Source organism: Neolamprologus multifasciatus, chromosome 23 (assembly GCF_963576455.1).
Source record: "Neolamprologus multifasciatus chromosome 23, fNeoMul1.2, whole genome shotgun sequence".
Taxonomy (NCBI): domain Eukaryota; kingdom Metazoa; phylum Chordata; class Actinopteri; order Cichliformes; family Cichlidae; genus Neolamprologus; species Neolamprologus multifasciatus.
Window position 1 is genome coordinate 23580894 of NC_140460.1, and position 21078 is coordinate 23601971.

Genomic DNA, 21078 nt, shown 5'->3' on the forward strand with positions numbered 1-21078 from the left:
TTATGTTTTTGCTGGAGAAGTGCAAGGTTTTTGTCAACACCGTCAGACACAAAGAAATGCAAAAATATATATTTTAAATTAAGTTGTTTCAGCTATTTTTACTATTAGCAGCTTCTCTGTTATATTGTTTATGCACATATGTTTTCAAAGTAATTATACCACATTTAAAAGTAAGATTGTTTCGGCTTTTTATTATTAGAGTTACAGTCATACATATTTTCAGAAGATTGTATTTAATCTGTATAAGAAACAATCATATTAAGCAGCATGCAAATTACACATTTATTGAGAAAATTACGTATTTTTATTGGAAGATCATGAGGGAGGAAACTATATGGCTCTCCAAAAGAGAAAAATAAACAAAAACTCCATATTATGGAGTTGACAAGGTGCTGACGGTGGTGACACACTAGTAGAAAACAAGATATTATTTCTTTCAAAATGACAATTAAACCTTAACAACCTTTGTAATATCACAAGACACATCATAACAATTCTGTTTTTGCACATGTTAAGTTCTACATCTTAATAGTTCACCAGCAAGTAGCTGCCTACTACTCCTTGATTCCTAAAGTTCTCTGTGGTTGTGTGTTTAGACCCTGCTGGACTTTCTCTCCTTTTGTCTCTCTGTGCTTGTTTCCAAAACCTTCTCTTCTGACTTTTTTCTCTTCCTTTCAGATCACTGGTGTTCTTTATTTTTCCCCCTTTCACTCTATTTCTCCATCTTTCCCTTTCCTTTATGAGAAACTCTTTCTTCAACTCAGGCTGGCTGTTAATGTTTTCTCTCTTTCTTTTTTGATACTCCCTGTTCCTTCTCTTTCGTTCCTCTACTGACAGGTTCCCCTTTGCTATTCTAGCCTGAAATGTGCCATTTTGTAATTACTATAATTTTTCTGAACCTTATGCATTTTCACAGATCAGGGTTTTAATAGTTTTGAAATTTTCATTAGTTTTTATTTTTATTTAGTTTTGACTTCATATTTTCAATTTTATATCAGTTTTAATTAGTTTTTACCAATTGTTTGCTAGTTTAGTTTAGTTTTTTTTTTTGAAAATCCTTAGTTTCAGTTTAGTTTTGATTAGTTTCAGTTATAGTTTTAGTTGTGTTTGCAATAATTAAGTGTAACAAAATCCCAGTTTCATCATATCAGTCATTCTCTTCTGCTTATCCTTGGGTATGTTGCTATTCCAGCTACCATACCCTGCACCCTGGACAGGTCGCCTGTCTGTCGCAGGGCTAACATGCAGAGACAGACAACTCACATTTCCACCTATGGGTTCTTTAAATAAATAAATAAATAAAGGCAGATGAACAACCATTGATACCAGGCAACTATAAAATGTATATCTTGGCCCCAATGAGACTATTAACTCTCGCAGCACCGGGTGTTCGTAATTTTGGTTCAAGTGAATTGATAAACTTTTTGAAGGTAATTGACTCACACAGTTGTGTAGATATCCCAGTCCTGTTGTCTCAGGATGCATCACGCTGCCTTGCCTGGGGTTAGCTTCTGTTTTCTGGGGATGAGGGTTGAGTGTGCTCCCTTACCTTCTCAAGGTAAGCTAGGTTAGCCTTCTTGTGTGAGCTTTTCAAGTGCACTTTAAGGTTTGTGGGATTTTTTTCCCTTTAGAAATGTCCCTCATAATTTGTCTCTTTCCACTACAAGACACTTGCTTTATCCAAAACACAGTCATATTCGAAGTAATCCCAAATTGGACGCTTTCTTCCGACTTTTCCTGACATGATTCTGCGCGTGGATGGAGCAGCAACACAGACGACTCGACTCGACTAACGTACTTGCCACCTGCTGGCATAATGAGACACAGCAAGAAAAAAATCTGGAAACTAAACTCCATTTTCACCCTTGACTATTGTATGACCAGTGTTGGGAAGGTTACTTTTAAAATGTATTCCATTACAGATTACAGAATGCATGCCCCAAAATGTATTCTGTAACGTATTCCGTTACGTTACTCAATGAGAGTAACATATTCTGAATACTTTGGATTACTTAATATATTATCATGCTGTTTACAACTACATGAATGTACTATTGCTGTGATTTATTACTGTTACTGAAGGTCCGCGGCTCCGAACTGTAGTAAAGGGACCTCTGGCTAATACGGTTCTGTGTCGGGCTCGTAGCCGAAAACTAGCTTTACTTTGTTGTCTGGGTCAACTTTGCTAGCGAGAGACAGAGAGAGGCGTTGAAAGGCTGCTCCAACAGAACTTATTGTTTTTGGAGGAAAACACGAACACAGTGTACAGTCGAGTCTTAATAGCTTACTTACAACTGGGCTCGTCAGGCACTCTTCTTGGCTGCAATGGTTATTATTATATTTACATGCTTCCAGCTCCCGTTTTTGCTCGATGACAGCTCGTACTTTTCCTTTTTCTCCCTCCCTCGCTCACAGACACATAACGTGTATGGCAGTCCATTCTCCCTGCAGCACGGACTACACTGCCTATGATGCTACATTCTTTAGAGCTATACCTGTAGCATTCTGCCTATTAGCTTAGCACAACAACAAAAAGGCCTCTCTCACCCAGGAAACACGCAGAGAGAGAGCGTCACCCTGTAACCATGGCAACCGTAACGCTGCCGCCTGGAACAACAGAACGTACCTGTCAAACAAAACCCAAACAGGCCTGACCTGCCACAATATGAAACAGGAAAGTACCACCGTGTAATCCATTTATTTCAACAAAGTAACTGTATTCTAAATACCACCTTTTTAAACGGTAACTGTAACGGAATACAGTTACTCATATTTTGTATTTTAAATACGTAACGGCGGTACATGTATTCCGTTACTCCCCAACACTGTGTATGACACGCACACATCAATGAAAACTAAACACATTTTTGCTATAAATTCAGTTAATTTTAGTTAGTTTTGTGAACACTCATTCCAGTTTTAGTTAGTTTTCCTTTTTTTGTTTTTATTTTTATTTCCGTTAACGAAAATGTTTTTTCACTTCTAGTTTTCGTTATTTCATTAGTTTTCGTTAACAATAATAACCTTGTCACAGATTAAGGATAAATATTCACAACACAATTATGCATTAAGCAATAGAAATGCTATCCAGCCATTAAGTTTGATGTCATTAGCCATTTCCAGGTCCAAACTCCGCTGCAGATCCCAAAGTCAAAGGAACTCTGCGGCATCACTGAGAGTTACAAACTGTCTAAATTCTTTCATCTTTAATAAAATGATCAGTGTGTGGCTCTACCAGGTGTAACATCCAGGCATCCATGAAAACAGAGTATATGAAATTTAACAGAGTTAGAAGTTAGATTGCTTGTTTCCACCTGAACATGATACACCAGCTTTGCTACCACTTCCAACATAAATGGAGACAGAAAACTAAACAGCAGTGACTATTGTCAGGTTACTGAAGTTGGGCTAGCTGGTATATAGTGATGTGCTATGTGATCGCTAGCGACACAGCTGTGTTAGCATACCATAAACACAGTGAAGCTGGAGGATGAATGCTAACTTTTTTCCACTTGATAAAAGTTAATGTGAGGGTTCCCGATGGTTAGGCTGACAGTGATCGCTGACTGTTTTTACAAGAAAAAATAAATAAATCTTGGATTACATCAACTTTGGTGTTGACGCACTATGGTTGTGACACAGAGTTTTATCAAAAAGGTGTGCAATAAATGAAATAAAAACAAACTAATTATCACAGCAGTGACCTCATGGCATGTGTATCAAACAGGAAGTGGTAAAGGGGTCCACAGAGTGTAAGCTACCCACAATAATTCCTGATTTTTTTGTACTTTTAAAAAAATCTGACGGTGTTGACAAAAACTCTGGACACGATTTTAATCACTTAAAAAATATTTAAAAATAAATTTTCAATTGCATATTTTGATATTATATAAGGGACTTAAATACTTAGTGATGAGAGCCATGATGTTTAATTTTACATTACTTTTAATTTTTTTTTCTGTATTTTAATATTATCACACCTGCTGGATTTTTAAGGTACTGGTAATGTATTGTACCATTTAAAATAAATATATATTTAGAAAAAATGCAAAATCATAGTTTTGTTGTATAAACATTGCCTTGGTTTGTCTTTTAGGCAGTTGGGTTAACACTTGTATGCATATTTTTAACCACAAAATTGGGTTTTATCTGCCGGACATGTTTTGTCCCTTATCTCAAGAATCACTAATATGCATTAGCCGCATGTCAGTATAAGCTGCAGTGTTCACAGTGTGGGAAAAAAGTAGCAGCTTATGATCCGAAAACTACGGTAACTCCTTCAAATAATTTCTGCATGTATAATACAAAAAAGGGCTTCATGCACTACATACTCTTCTCAAACAAGAAAAGTTACTAGAATTAATGTTTTACAAAGAGAATAAAGACTAATTTTGCTTTCCCTTCTCCTCAGGCCCCCATCCAGCAGTTTGCAGATAGACTCAGTGGCTACTTCGTGCCCTTCATTGTTATCGTGTCCCTGTTAACACTGATAGTGTGGCTGGCCATTGGCTTTGTCAACTTCGACATTGTGAAGGAGAACTTCCTGGTAAGTGTGCATGCAGACGACTTGTGTGTGAATAAAAACAGCTGTAGCCTGATCACACCACTCTCCTCCTCAAAGGGTTACAACCAGAGCATCTCCAAGGCAGAGGTCATCGTCCGCTTCGCCTTCCAGGCGTCCATCACCGTTCTCTCCATCGCCTGCCCCTGCTCTCTGGGGCTGGCAACTCCGACGGCGGTCATGGTTGGCACAGGGGTCGGCGCTCAGAACGGCATCCTCATTAAAGGAGGCGAGCCGCTGGAGATGGCGCATAAGGCGAGACCCTTACGATTCCTTTAATGCTTTTTTTTTAAACTGCAGAAACACTGAGGCGGGTAGAAAGAAAATATGTCTGTAATGAGAGAATAAATGAAAGAGAAAAGAGCTGGAACAACCACAGAAATGTAACAATTCACTTCAATATTTGAGTTGGCCTCTATTCTAATTAACTGGTGACACCATGTGGCATTGCTGCTTGATTACAGCCAGGGGCGATTCTAGCATCTGTTGGGGCCTGAGGCAGAAATGGGCCCCTCCAACCAGAGATCAAATATGTTATAAAAAAAAAAAAAAAAAAGTAAATAAATACATTATAAAAATCGAATAAATAATAATATCAAGTAATCTTGAGAAGGAATGTTTAGAGTGCAGTGCTCAGAGTGTAATAAGGCACCTCTTAGAAACCCTTTTAAACCTGACACTGACCTCTATGTGTCTCAATCAGATCGGTGTGGTAATGTTTGATAAAACTGGCACTATTACAAACGGCGTGCCGCGGGTGACTCGAGTCCTGGTGTTGTGGGAAGTGGCCCGCATGCCCCTGAGGAAGATCCTGGCAGTGGTGGGTACCGCAGAGGCCAGCAGCGAGCACCCGCTAGGCATAGCAGTTGCCAAACACTGCAAACAGGTGAGAGGTCTATTTCTGCCTGCCTTTTTGTTCAGGAGAAAACTTTACTGACTTTTTATCAACTTTCTGACAGGAGCTGGGCTCTGATGTCCTCGGGTGCTGCCAGGACTTCCAGGCCGTGCCCGGCTGTGGGATCAGCTGCCGGGTGTCCAGCATGGAACATCTGCTGCTGCAGCCGAGCGAGGAGCGATTCCTGCTGCCGGGAGCTACTATTGAAGAAAGCAGCATGCTGCCTGCAGGAGAGTCCACCTCGGCAGGTCAGAAAAAAACTGTAACTGTAAACTTTATTCAAAGCAGAGGTGGCAAAAGTACAGATTTTTTTTAGTTAAGTAGAAGTACAAATACCTGGGTAAGGTCCAGTAAAAGTTGAAGTACTAAAGCAACTTTATTACTCAAGTAAAAGTATAAAAGTACAGGCTCTGAAATGTACTAAAAGTACAAAAGTAAAAAGTAGTCTATTAACCACTTTTGTACAAAGGTAACTGAACCTTGTGCTGTGTTAATATAATAATAAAATAACATTAGTACACAAGAATTCAAAAATTATTTGAATTTAAATTTAAATGAATGTACTCAGTGTGATCTGCTATGTAGGTCCCCTGCAGTGAAAGTGAATGAAAAAAACAAAACGTTTTTCTGTTGCCTACATTGTAGAGGGTGCCTTTGGTTCCACACATAAACAGGAAAATGAGAACAGTCAAGGATTGCACCGGGATTTAGCAGGTGGGGAAACCTGAAATTGGTTGTAGTGGCTCAGTGTGGGGAATAGAATCACAACTCACAATAATTTCTAATATAAGCTTCAGTAGATTTTCTTAGTGTACAGGCTGTGATCAGCTGACCTGCTGCTCTTTGCAGATGCACATAACTGAATTCAACAAGATGTCAGCAGATGTTTCACAGCTATCATGGCTAATGTCCATCCTCTACACTGACACTATACTATTTATACTGTCTTTATCTTACACAGTGTATAGTTGTCAGGTAATTTGTAATAACCGGCCACTTAAAGAAATGTTTCACCCCCGAGTATAAATTCATGAACCCCTTTTGAAAAAGGTAAGGAGTATAAAGTAGAGATGGACCGATCCGATATTACGTATCAGTATCGGTCTGATACTGACCCAAATTACTGGATCGTTTATCGGCGAGAAATAAAAAATGTAATCCGATCCATTAAATATCAAAAAAGCACCTCACAAAACTTGCGACACAACGTAACTCGGCTCATAACCGTAGCACGTAGCAGTAGTATGCATCACGTGATAGAGCGGCTGTGTGTATTTGTAGCCTCGCTACCAAACCAGCATTTCATCTCCGAGGAAGTTTTCCCAGAGAGAAGTAAAGCAAGTGTGTAAGTTCATCTCTGAATGTTTGTAAAGCATTCCCACGTTGAGCTTAACAACCGATATATGGAGCGACTGCCTCTCTCTCTCTCCCTCTCCTACTTCAATGTGAAACTGATCAATGATCAGCTGATCGGCTTTTCTGTCCCGAGTCCGTCTCTCTTCTTTGTTTTTAGCCCACTTCTCACCAGAAAGAGGAAACCAGCGGCTGAACAACAGCAGCATGTTTAAGCTTGATAAGCTGTTGTTAGAATTTATTTATTATTACTTTCTACAGCAGGATCTTTTTCTACGCAGCTGACGGCTGGTAACTGTGCAGGGGCGGATGTAGCAAAGTTTAGCCAGGGGGGCCGATAGGGCATGAACAGGGAAAAGGGGGCACAAAGACATGCTTTTCTTTCTTATTCTCATTTAAAATGTCTAGTTTTTAATAAATAATTATCTGAATCTTACACCCAAAGTTTTAATCTGATGTAAAATGTATAGAAGTCCATTACTGTATATAGTAACTGTTAAGTCTAATATACCCTAGTAAGCTATAGTACTTTTTCCTTTGGGAAGATACCATCTGTGAATTCTGCAATTCTGTTGAAGAAAGATGTTGAATCTATTTAATTATTCTTGAAAAATAATTTATTTCTGGGCATTTTTCCCCCTGCATCAAATTAAATTTGATTACATCGATTAAGCATCATGAGGTGGAGGGTGGGGGGTGGTTCCCTATTTTTTTTTTTGCTGGGAGTTTGCAACCCTATTAGTTAGGTTGCTTAATATTTCTGCTAAGTACTCTTTAAAATACCAGAATAGGAAGGTTGGAGTAGGTTTAAGTTTATTAGATTGATCAGTTTTGCTGAACTATGAAATATTTTGGGCGCAGTGTATTTTTTACATACAGGTATAACAGAATAGCTTTAGTGTTGTTATTTATTTAAACCTGAGTATGAACTTATACAAAATGCAGCAAGATATAAAAAAAAAACGTTTTATTGATTAAAAAACACACTATATCGGATTCATATCGGTATTGGCAGATATCCAAATTTAAGATATCGGTATCGGACATAAAAAAGTGGTATCGTGCCATCTCTAGTATAAAGTACAGATATATTTTTTTAAATGTAGTACTACTCAAGTACAGATACCAGAATATTCTATTGAAGTTTATGGTAGTGAAGCATTTGTCTATTAATTAAAATTAATAGACAGTGTTAAACCCCTCAGGAAACCGCTGTGATCATCCACCCGCGTTCCAAGAGCAACTTTTCAGACTGTGTAGGCCAGTTAGCTCAGATAGTCAGAGCGTGGTGCTAATAACGCCATGGTCATGGTTTCAAGCCCCATACTGGCCACAGAATCACAAGGAAGAGTTCTTTGTAGATGCCGGGCACTGGCTAGTTTTTTGTTTTGTTTTTTCAAGCTATGCATGTTCAGTTGGCAGCGATGTTAAAAAGTGACCTGCTGAAGTTCAAATTGAGCATCAGAGTTTGGAAGTGATTAAGTGACTTTGAACGTGGCATGATTTTTTGTCTGAGTTTTTCAGATATTTCCCACATCACCATATTTAAGGTTTACAGAGAATGGTCTGAAAAGGGGAAATTATTCACTGAGTTAGACGAAGGCAACAGTAACTCAAATAATCACTCGTTACAACCAAGGTATGCAGAAGACCATCTCAAAAGCAGCAGAAGACCACAAAGAGTACCATTCAGCAACTTGTTGAATCTATGCCATGAAGAATCGCGGCAGTTCTGAAGGCAAAGAGCGTCCAACCTGGTGCTAGTGAGGTGTAACTGTAAGCAGTCATTGTTTTTAATCACATTCTTCTGTTTCCAGCTGAAGGGCTGTTTTATTCTGTCCTGATTGGAAACAGAGAGTGGATGAGGAGGAATGGCCACCACATAGGAGCAGATGTGGATGCCGCGATGTCGAGCCACGAAACTAAAGGGCAGACAGCCATACTGGTGGCTATAGATGGTGAGGGGAAAACAAAGTATTCTTTGTGGCTTTGGTGCCACATTTAAACTTCATCTTATGCTGTTTGTGTGTGTGTGTGTATGTGTGTGTGTGTAGGCGTTTTGTGTGCAATGTTAGCCATCGCAGACACGGTGAAAGCAGAGTCAGCATTAGCAGTGCATACACTGAACACTATGGGCATTGAGGTGGTGATGATGACGGGAGACAATAGGCGCACAGCTAAAGCCATAGCAGCACAGGTAACACTTGCACACTCTTAAAATCTACCTGAATGTTTAACATGTAATCAAAGCATTTGATTGGCTGCAGGTGGGGATCAGAAAGGTATTTGCAGAAGTGCTGCCATCACACAAGGTGGCAAAAGTCCAGGAACTGCAGAAACGAGGCCTGCGGGTGGCCATGGTGGGAGATGGCGTGAACGACTCCCCCGCCCTCGCCCGTGCCGACGTCGGCATCGCAATCGGGACAGGCACCGATGTGGCTATTGAGGCGGCTGACATTGTCTTGATCCGAGTAGGTGGCAGATAGTCTGTGTGCAGATACGTTGGCTCGTTTAAACTGTCTCACTTGAAGCTTTTCGCGCTCTGCAGAATGACCTGCTAGATGTAGTGGCCAGCATCGAGCTGTCCAAGAAGACGGTGCGTCGGATAAGGATCAACTTTGTCTTTGCTCTCTTCTACAATCTTGTTGGAATACCAATTGCTGCAGGTGAGAGCTACAGTAAAATCCTGAACCAATAACGGACTCTAGTCAAGGTGAACGTGCAAGCTCGATATTTTGGGAAGCCAAAATCCAAAATGAAATCAGAAATTATTCTTATCCTGGCACATTGTGGATTACATTGAGGTGCCTCTTTCTCAAATGTGAACTGTTGGTCGTAGGTGTGTTCATGCCCGTTGGCCTGGTGCTCCAACCCTGGATGGGCTCAGCTGCAATGGCCGCCTCATCAGTTTCAGTGGTCCTGTCTTCTTTACTGCTGAAAATGTGAGTCCATCTGCGTTTACATTATCTACACTTATATTAAAGATTAGGGAGGAAACAGCAGGACAAAGCAGCCACAATTTAAATCAGACCTGTTGGAGGTGCCTGACTGACCCCTGTGAGGGAAATTAAGATGATACATCGTGCATCACAGGGGCTCACCAAAATTGGACAATAGATATCTGGAAACATATTCCGTGGTCGGATGAGTCTATTTCAGTTTGATCATGATCATGATCATGAAACTGACCTCACACTGACCTCACAGCCCATTGTTAGTTAGTCAGTGGTGCCAGTATCATTAATTATGTAAATATACTGTTTATACAGTGGGGAAACCTGCAGTCAGCTCAGACTAAAAACATTTATCTGTCTGAAATCTCAGCGTCCAGATGAACACAATAAACTTTATGTGATATGAAACTTATGTTTTCCCTTCTCTCGCATACCTGGTCTGTTTTCACTCGTGCTTGAGTTTAGTAGTGAAATGAATCACCCCGTATTTCCTCCAGGTACAAGAAAACCTCAGTGGAGCTCTATGAGATGCGTGCTAGAGGCCAAATGAGGAGCCTTCGTTCGTCTCAGATCAGCACACATCTGGGTCTGGACGGCCGGCGGCGCAGTCCCGCTCTCCCCAACGCAACTCGGGAACAGAGGAACCCAAGTGGCATGACTCCACCCGGCTTCTCCAGCCGCTCACCCAGTCAAGGGGCGTCCATTAAGGTTGTTGCTGAGGAGCAGAACCGCTACTCCCTGCTGGAGCACCAGACTGCAGACGTCCTCAACGTGTTGTAAAGGGAAAACAGGAAGATGTTTTTTACCTGGTACTCATGTTTATGACTAAAAAAAAAAGTATTTATGTAAATACACTAATTGTCAAACCTAAAGTGCTCTTTTATTTTGATGTAACATTAAAGTTTTACTGAAGCCACATGTATAAAGTCGGTTTGCTTATGTGTCACATAAATCCTCCAGACAAATAACTTCGGTGCAAATCGACTTTTACAATATCCACGAGTCAGAGTAAAGCTAATGTTCGGATAAGGCCGTCAGTGAGAGTGTGGATCTGAGAGCTTATAAATAATGCATGTGTTGATAGAGGGAAATCATTTTCTGTGTAAAAATCTCTTCATCCGTTTCATCTGATTTTGTGATTTGTTTGCAAATTTGCACATTCTCAATGCAACTTAAGTTCCACCAAATCCAAGAAGAAAATAAAAACACTCCAGAGAAGAAAAAACTACTCTTTTCATTTTACCTTGTGGGATATTTTCCAGTAAAGCTTCACGGACGTGAAGACAAAAAATTGGAGTGCAGTATTTTTTCCTTCCTTTTTTTCCATATCTGCTTCACACTGTGCCAGGGTTAATTAATGGAGCGCATTAATCAAATGACCTCACACATGGATTCTATAGTTAGTTTCACATCTTGTTGAGCTTAATTACGAGTGAGTAGATATATGGACATCAGGGTTATAAATATGACTCGTGTCTCGCATTTAGCCTGCACAATAGACTTTTTTATTACGACAGTCTGACGTATGGAAGCAGGAAAAGCACAGCTGTAACCTGGTACGCCTTTATTCATGTCATTATTCACGCCTGCCAAGAGAACAAGTCAAAGGGCTACTAATTAGCTCCCTATTATAGTGAGTCTAGAAGCAAGGCTGGTGCTCACAAAATGTAATTTGCTCTCATTCATTTCTTTTTGGTTATCAGGAACAAAACCTTAAAATCACAGGTCTGGCCCACTTAAAGTCAAAGTGGGCTGTATGTGTCCACAATGTAAAATTATTTTGACATAACTGACAAATAAATCTTTTTGCTAGTGTGTCAGCACATTTCTCTGTAGGAGCTTTTTGAAATGACGCTACTTTGAATCCCGTGAGGTCTTCAGTGATTGCTTCAACCCTTCCTCCAACCCTGCGTTTTGGAGCAAACTTAGAGGGACTGAGAACACGATACTAATGTAAGGTGAAGTGGATAAGGCCCCACTCTCGCAGCCCTAGGGACCGGTTCATGTCTGTTATTCTTGTCCCTTCTGATGGGAATCTTACATCCTCAGCTCTGCTTCCTGGCAGTGCCACTGTCTCCAAACCATACATCACAGCAGGTCTTCGTCCCACCTTGTAAACGTTCCTTTTAGTGCCTCTGGTATCCTTGCAATCCTGTCACTAGCCAACTTTGCCAGCTTGAAGTGTTTGTAGTCGTGGTTGTAATCCTCCAAGGTTATGCACTGTGAGATAACAAACCATACATTATTAAGCTCTCAGTAAATATCTTGTGGTCTGGCTTATCAATTACAACTCATCAATCAGTAACCATATGGTTTCAAAGTCAGATCCATGTCTGGTGTCAAAACTTAAGGCTTAAAAAACAGGTCTTCAAAAACTGGTGGCTACAAACCTGAACAGAAGTTTGTCAACACTCAGTGGAACCAAACATGGGATCCAGACCCCTTCAAAAGGTCAAGAGATATTAAATGTGTTTTAAAAACTCAAAAGCAAAGCAAATTTGTTTTGAGATGCTCAGTACAGTCCTTTTTTTCACAGTGCGTTTTATGAGGACAATTTTTTTGCAAAAAACGCAGGGCTGGCATTGTCATTGTTTCACAACACGGTTTACTGACTTCAGTCTTAGTGCTGTGGTCTTAAAGACAGTCTTGTAAGATTTCTGCTTGTATTTGGTTAAAAAAATGTTTTTTTATGTTACATTACTGACTGTGAAGGGCTCCTTCTCATTCAGTTTTGTAATATTTCATTGTTGTAGCTACTTCCTGCACAAATCTCTTCTGACTTAATAGCATGTCAAAATATATTGCACATTTTGCAAGATTACTCTGGGGAGTTTGTTGCTCGCTCAGCTTTTGGTCTGTAATCGTGCCAGGTTCAGGGCCGATGCACTTTTAGGTCAGAGAAATACATATACAGACACAGTCTGCTGGTCTCGGGGAAGTGTCAAAGGTCTTGGAGAAAACCCTCTGACAGGCAATGAGAAGGCGATAGCTTCATTTATTTATGTATTTTCAGGTCTGACTGTGTCTTAGAAGGGGAAAATGCATGTGTTAAAAACCTACCGTCCACACCTTTGACTTTGAGGGACCTCAAAAGTTGTTTTTTAGGACAAGGCACTCTTAGACTGGCATTTAATAACAATTTCTTTTAAATTTTGTCTTTTCTTTTGCTTGATTTCCTCTCAGCTAAAGGCCACAGAAGACTTAACCTTCTGCTGGCTGAGCTCCAGGAGGTTGCTGAATGTTTTCCTGACTCACAGATTTATGAAACAGGTGTAAGCCCTATCATTTAAACATTTACAGCTCACACTTCTGGGAGCTCAAAAATCCTTTGAATGACAAATTTCCTTCTAAGACAATCCTCTGGCCCTGGAGCAGCGGAGAAGGAGAAGATTAAGTGGTGATCCAGTGATCCAGTGGTCACGAGGGGAGAAACATTTTATTCTGCAAAGGTACGCTTGGCTGTGATACACAGTGTAAGTTACTTTAAATTAGTAACTTAGTTACATTACTAGTTACCTCTATCAAAAGTAACTCAGTTACTTCAAGTTACTTGTTACTTTCAAAGTAACTAGTTACTAGGGAAAGTAACTTTGGTTTTACTCAGAATTCTCTTGTTAATGTGTTGCTTCCGTAACTGGATACCCAGCAAGATTGCCAGTCTTCTAGCTTGCTTACTTGCCACAAGTGCACTGTGCCACCTACCAATAGAAAGGAAAAGATAATGTGCATATTTCCAGGAGAGAAATCCCACGCCTGGACCGTTGTTGACCATGATTCTAACCTACGTCACAGCGTCATGTGCGCTTTTTACATCCAACATGAAAACTGCAGTCGTGGTGGTTTCGATTGTACTCAGAACTCAGAAATTCTGCCTTCTGAATAGGAAGATGTAGGTAACACCAGGCTGCAGATGAGCTGCATACAGGGCTGGACTGGGACAAAAAATCATCCCGGGCATTTTGACTAGAGACCGGCCCACCATTATAGGAAAAATCATAAAGCCTTTGAATGAAAACAAACACTGTTTTGACAGTGATGTACACTGTTCTGATGGTATATATGCTTCAATCTATCAATCGTTTGTTGTGAGACTCAGATAATTATTTAATAACAGCCAGCTACATTTTAAATGAGAATAAGAAAGTATTTCTTTGTGCCCCCTCTCCCTGTTAATGCCCTACCTGGCCCCCTGACAAAACTTTGCTAGACCCGCCCCTGCACAGTTACCAGCTGTCAGCTACGTAAAAAAAAAAGGATCCTGGTGTTTTTTGTCTCTCAGAAACAGTTCATAACTTCCCTTCAACTCATTCATGTCACCTAAAAGGTAAACCTGTTTCTCCATCACCCGTTCAGCTCTGATGATTCAGTAAGGACATCTCCTGGTTTCATCTTCATGCTTCCCTCTCACCACATATCCAAACCGACATCATGACCAGCAGCTTTTACAGCTGTGGCTCCAGCAAACATCAGCTGATACTAGAAATTAATATTAAATAAATTCTAACAACAGCTGATCGAGCTTAAATGTGCTGCTGTGCCACTGGTTTCCTCTTTCTGGCGCAAAGTGGACGATAAACAAACAAGAGAGAAAAGCCGATCAGCTGATCACTGATCAGTTTAATGATTGAAGTAGAAACAAGAGAGGGAGGGGGAGCGAATGAGAGGAGAAGATGCAGCTGTGCAGCAAAGACACAGAATAACTCCAGCTTTGTGTCTTTTTCATTGTAGCTGAAGTCCGGGACAAACTGCGTTCCTTTTCAGCTCAATACGAAATGCGTAATATTTTCTCTGAATACGAGATGATTCCGTTATTTAGGGGATGGTTGGCAATTCTACTAACTAACCTTACGAACAAAATAAAGTTCAACATCAGTAACATCATAGCACCCACCCAGCTGTATAGAAACTCCGTCATGCTAGTACCCAGTACAAAAAATTCAGCATAACGAAAATAAACTCCAATTAAACTTGGTATCTGACCCAGATAGACTGCAGGTCATAACTTCTTACCTGAAGTTCAGTTCACCTGACACTCGGACCAGCGGCCGCTTCGGGTCTCTCCTCCTGCCTCCCCTTTCCCTCATCCACCTGCTGGCCTCCACCACTTGCTAATGTTATTGAATCTGTGGAAGCTCCACAATAGCCAAAACACGAAGTAACGAATAACGACCCTATCTAAATCCCAGTAACGAGTAATGCGTTCCTGGTTTTGGCATAATAACTAGTTACTGTAACACGTTACTTAATAACGCGTTAGTCCCAACACTGGTGATACAGCCGGCTTCTCCTCTGCAGTAGGGTGACTGCTTTGTCTGTTTTGAATCTTAATGAAAACTGAGGGAGAAGAAAACAAGTGTTTCATCTGTGTTTCAACAAGAGTATCTGCAGCATTCAATCATTCTAAGATTTTGTGATCTTTTATGTTATTATATTGTAATAAAATTAAAATGTTGGAGATTTTTTTTTTACTGATTTAGTCAATTTAGAAATATGTTAAATAGAACATTTAATTGAATTGAACGTGCTTTCCTTTATTTAATTACCTGCTTATGTTTATTTACCACACTTTTGTATTTATTTTCAAAGTATATCTATTCACCTACTAGTTTATTAGGTGCACCTTGTTAGTATAGGTATATTGATCCAGATAATGATAGTTTTGATACCAATGCTGGTACTGGTGTCGGATTGATACTGTTGTAATAGTTTGTTCCTATTCTCTACGTTCAGTGTGTAAAAAACAGAAACTGACCCAAAGTGCTCTATGAAAAGGCACATTTACATTCCAGGTCTCAAAATCCAGTTTCAAAATACATGAAAAGCTGAAAGGCGTGTTTTGTTGTGTTAGCTAATTATTGTGGAAATTAAAAATCACAGTGATTTTGTGGTTGTTAAAATCAGAATTTGCAAATAAATGATCATTGATTTCATAAATGATTACACACTGCTCCTTCCTACATAAGCTGCCTTATTTTTTTAATAATTTAAAAGTATCGGTAATGATCAAATGGTTGTTGGTCTTCAGACAGCAATTCTGACGGCTAAAGAACCAAATGGGACAGGCAAAAATAAAAAAATAAATAAAAATAAAAATAAATAAATAAATAAATAAAAATATCGGTATAAATATTGATATCAGCACTTGTACTTGCACGTTTTTGGTATTGGATCAATATCAAAATTTGGAGTACCGCACACCACTACTTGTTAGTACCAGTTTGGACTTCTTTTTGCCTTTAGAGCTGATTTAATTCTTCACGGCACAGATTCATCAACATGTTGGAAATGTTCCTCAGAGACTTTGGTCCATGTTGACATGACAGCATCACACAGTTGGTGCAGATTTGTCAGCTGCACATCCACAATAAGAATTTCCAGTTTCACCACATCTCAAAGGTGCTCCATTAGACTGAGATCTTGTGACTGTGGAGGCCATCTGAGTACAGATAACTCATTGTCATGTTCAAGAAACCAATATGAGATGATCTAAGTTTTGTGAAATGGTGTCTTATCCTGCTGGAAGCAGCCATCAGAAGATGGTACACTGTGGTCATAAAGGGATGGACATGGTCAGCAACAATACTCAGGCCGTGGTGTTCAAATGATGCTCTGCTGGGACTACTTTTGGGAAGTAACTTGACACCTGTACTTGCCTGAAGAAAGTTTTTGCACACGCTACAAATTTTTAACCATTTATCTTTTTTTTATGTGTCATTAAAGATGCCAGGAGAGTAACGGCCTCCCCTATGGATGGGTTTAGGAGGGCAGAGCCTTAACTATTAGGTCACTGGTAATGTATGAGCATCAGACACCCAGTCACAGATTTAAAAACTTCAGAAGTTCAAATTCAGAGTTTTTTCTTTATCTTACTCTGCCTCATCGCTCTGTCACCTCACAAAGCACATTTCCACTGTTTCATAGCTTTCAGCCTTCACCCCAAACCGAGCATGTTTGTGCAACACAATGAAAATAAATGATTTTTCCTCCCATTCCCCCTCCACTCCAAATCCAAACATCGAAACACTAAATCTTCTTTTTTCACAACTTTCTGTTGCAATGTGAATGTTTATTTATTTATTTATTTTTGGTCTCCTTTCTGCTCCTTAATTGCTTCTTAACTAATTAAAAACACTGAAATGTGCCCAGAAAATGCAGTCTGAATGGATGGGAAAACAAACATGTCATTAATATTTGCTTTAACGCTCCTCTCATTAGCATGCGCTTCTTGTGCTCTATGGAAGAACAGACATCACCATGACACATTATGCACTCCATGAATAGCCTGACAACAGGAGTTTGTATTCACTGAGGCACATTGTTTGTCTCTGTGCATGTGCTGTTGTAGGTCTACTAGTTCGCCCACACCATTTGTCCATCTTCAGAAACAACATGAACAAAAATAAATGCTGCTGGGAGGCCGAGTAATATCTCTGCATGTGTGTGTTTTTATATATGTGTGACAAGAATTTCAAATGTTTAAAAGGAAAAAGCCAAAGTGTATACATTAAATGTGCATCAAGTGTAGATGTTGAGCAGCTACACTAATTAAAGGAAACATTTTTTTAAGGATGCAATTGAATAACGTGTGGGAGCAGAGCACTCTTGTGGGAAGCACTACATGAACCCTGGTAAATGTCTTCAATGACAAGACAATTAAATGATGTTTCCTGTGGCTGTTTAAAGGTACTTAATGCAATTTTGGCAACCAGAAGGCAACGTATAAGATCCACCTTCTAGTAATTAAGCCTGCCTTCTTCTTCTTCTTCTTCCAGCTGCTCCTTTTAGGGTTCACCACAGTTGATCATCTGCTTGCACCTCTATCTTCAACATCCTCCTCTGTCAAACCGACCATCTGCATTTCCTCCTTCACTACATCTTCCTCTTTTCCTCCTGCCTGGTAGCTCAGCATCCAATATATCCACTCTCCCTCCTCTGTGAATCTCCAAATCATCTCAGCCTTGCCTCTCTAACTTTGTCTCCAACCTGCTCGGTGCTCATGTACTTATTTCTAATCTTGTCCACTCAAAAAATCAAATCCAGCTCCTGTTTTTTTTTTTGTCAGCGCCACCATCTCCAAACCTCACATCATAGCATTCCTTTCACTTTCACTTCTTACCTTATAAGCTTGCCGCTGACTTTTATATAATTGCCTCCAGACTGTTACATTCAAAATACACATACAGATATTTGTATATATCGTTTTTATTTATTTTATTTACTTATACAGTATAATACAATCTTTGTGCTCTGTGTAAAACACTACAGTCTTTTCTTGTCTAATTTATATACTGAATGACAGTATAAGAAATCTGATCAGTCAATCTAATAACAATCCTAAACAGCTTGAAGAAATTCCTGAAGGAATTAGCTCACTATACAAAGACATACTGTCAAAAACAATGAAATAGCATTAAATTACTTTCTGTCAGCAGGGAGACAAATTTTGTGAGGAACAAAGTTCAGTTTCTGAGAGTCCATGTCTACTTGATGCTCATTGGTGAAGTTGCATATCATAGTTGGAGCACTTCTGTCACAGTACTGGGTCTGTGTCTCAGTATTTGTGTTTCAGACTTTGATTATGTTGATCATTTTTTAGTTTCTTTAGTTCTCAGTGATCTTAGTCCTCTCTCCCTTACTGTTATCTCAGCCTGTGTTCGAGTCTTTGTGTTTGTTCATCTCCTGTGTCTTCCCAGTCAGTGTATGATGACCCAGTTGTGGACCTCCCACTACAACCTTTTTTAGTGGCATATCATCTCTCAGCATTAGTCACATGCTTCACCTTGTCCCATTAAAACATGCAGTCTTGGTCCCGGTTTTTGTATTGCCATTTTTGGATTTTGGTTTCACTTGTTCGATTGGCTATTCCTTTTATTTAAAAAGTCAGCCTTCTTTATTTTTCTCACATTCAACCTGTCTGGCTTTAATTTCACTTTAAAGGATCTTAAAAATGAAAGCAACACAAACTTCAGTTCCTCTACTGGTCATTTGAGGCTACTGTCCAACTTTACAGCAGAAATGAACAGCTTTAAAACTTGATGAAAATTGAGATATGACTGTGGAGTTATGGCTGTGGCCATGGTTGGCACATGCACAGGCAGCTCGAGCCATTCAAATCAATTTCAATTCAATTTTATTTATGTAGCGCTAAATCACAACACCACTCACCTCAAGGCGCTTTATATTGTATGGTAAAGACCCCCTTTCGGCAAGCACTTGGCGACAGTGGGGAGGAAAAACTCCCTTTTTTAAAGGAATAAACCTCCAGCAGAACCAGGCTCAGGGAGGGGCGCCCATCTCCTGCAACTGGTTGGGCGTGAGGGGAGGAAGACAGAATCAGAAGAGTCTGCTCGACCATATCCACTACTTCAAGTCAAAACTGGACATGAGTTAGATTATGTGGTTATTAATTTTATCACTAATTTATACCTGTGCATTACATTTATACAGTTTATGAGCTCGCCAAAATTAGCTGGTCAATTATCCATATAAGGCAAGTCTTGTTGAAAAAAACCCAAGATGGTATGGGTTAAACTTATCCATGGAGGTACTTTGGATGTCACAAAATTACCAGGATAATTCAGTTTCCTCACTTCATCAGCCCTCGGGTTGTTCTGTTGCCATCTGGCTGCAGTTGTGTTATGGGAGCCTGTGCTACTATCACAGTGGTTTCTGAGTGTCTGTCCCTCTTTCACACCGCCATTAAGGAGATACTGTGCAACTCTCCCTTTATTTAAACATGTTTTTCACACAGATGAAAGTGAGAGTTTCTCTGTTGTCCTTTACAGTAGTTTGAAAAAATGTTTCCTTGATCAAGTTCGACTGTCAATCCATCAAAATCTAAATGCCTCTCGCTCACACTGACTTTTTGAAGTGCTCATTTACACACAGACGCACACACAAACAGATACTCGTTTGCAGCATTCACCTTTATCGGTCAGAGCTGATGCGTGACGCCACACTTTCACGGATCACTGTTCAAGGTTTATCTGCAGGGGTATGTACTGAGGTGCCCTTGGGCTGCCTATCAAAACGTGTTTGAACGATACTCAATGTTTATTTTACTTGTCGTGAATGAACAATATGATGTTGTGCTTTTGGTGTGAAGCATCGTTGCACCTGTGTCCAGTTAAAGTTTTGTGATACAGTAAAATCACCAGGGAGCTGCTTTGAGTTTCAGAAGAACTTGCTGAATATGTCAACTAAGAACAACTTTGCTGCTGGTGTTATTACTTTCAATGAGTCCGGCTGGTAGCACAACCTAAAGTGCTCTCCAAGGAAGAATTAAATTCTTTTTAATCTTCCATCTTCCAACATATTTCATTGTATCATATATATATATATATATATATATATATATATATATATATATATATATATATATATATATATATATATATAAAAACACACACACACACGATTATTAGTTAACATGACGTACAGTGCTGTGCAAAAGTCTTGAGCTGGCCCTCAGTTCTTCATATTTTGCTTCCAAGGAGCCAGATTTTCTTGTAATCTTTTGAAGTGCTCTTGAGCAATAGTTCTTCAGGCTTTCTGAAAGTCTTACGAAGGTGTTTTTTTGGACATTGACTGCTTTTTCACAAATTTTCAGTCCACTCCTTCCACCTGACCATTCACCACAGCATGTGTGTGTTAGGTTTGTAAGTACAGCAGGTACATTCAAACTCCATTTCATCTCTCAGCATCAGTGAGATGTTTCACCTTGTCTCACAAAAACACGGTTTCTGTTTGCATTGCCCGTGATTTTTGCAGTGCTTTGAGTTTCGTCTGCATCATTTCTTCTCATGTTTTCCTTGTCAAGTTTTCACATTCTGTATAAGTTATTTGTCTTTGGTTACTTCCCATTTTACTCTGAAGGTTAGTAAGTATATGTATAAATATTCACTGTGTTTCATGTAGGCAGGTTTTATCATTAAAAATGTAACTACATAAAACCAAGAGCTCCATCTAAGACTCTAAAGGCCAGGGAAAGCCTCTTCTCTCTAAAAAGTGCATTTGAAGAAACCACAAGACTGGAACATTGTCTTATGGACAGATGAGACCAAAGTGGATATGTTTGGTATAATGCACAAAACCAAACACCTCATATCAGCTGTCAGCACTCTGGTGGAGGGGTCTTTGAGCTTGTTTTGGAGACAGAGGACCTGGACACCTGGCAGTGATAGATTTGACCATGAACTCCTCTGTATACCAAAGTTGTCCATAGTCAAATGTGAGGATATCTGTTTCACAGCTAAAGCTTGTCTGAAACTGACCCCAAGCACAGCAGCAAATGAGTGAAAAGCAACGAATCAGAG

At 39.7% G+C, this 21078-nt stretch overlaps 1 protein-coding gene and 1 non-coding gene across 3 annotated transcripts in view; both read left to right on the plus strand.

Annotated features, from left to right (window-relative positions):
* The window catches only part of atp7b (ATPase copper transporting beta), a 66578-nt gene extending 54140 nt beyond the window's left edge, over positions 1–12438 (plus strand). Inside the window, exons 12-21 of one of the 2 annotated variants that reach the window (XM_085150439.1) lie at positions 4412–4546; positions 4622–4816; positions 5265–5447; positions 5521–5704; positions 8627–8767; positions 8864–9006; positions 9077–9280; positions 9358–9475; positions 9649–9751; positions 10261–12437. In XM_085150439.1, coding sequence (XP_085006565.1) covers positions 4412–4546; positions 4622–4816; positions 5265–5447; positions 5521–5704; positions 8627–8767; positions 8864–9006; positions 9077–9280; positions 9358–9475; positions 9649–9751; positions 10261–10543 — 1689 coding nt within the window. In that variant the 3' untranslated portion in view covers positions 10544–12437. Of the gene's footprint in view, positions 1–4411; positions 4547–4621; positions 4817–5264; positions 5448–5520; positions 5705–8626; positions 8768–8863; positions 9007–9076; positions 9281–9357; positions 9476–9648; positions 9752–10260 lie in introns of both variants that reach the window. The other variant, XM_085150442.1, reaches the window with a different exon arrangement.
* Positions 8069–8142, plus strand: trnai-aau (transfer RNA isoleucine (anticodon AAU)). The gene has a single exon. It is a non-coding gene; the product is annotated as a tRNA-Ile (tRNA).
* Positions 12439–21078: the final 8640 nt, after the last annotated feature.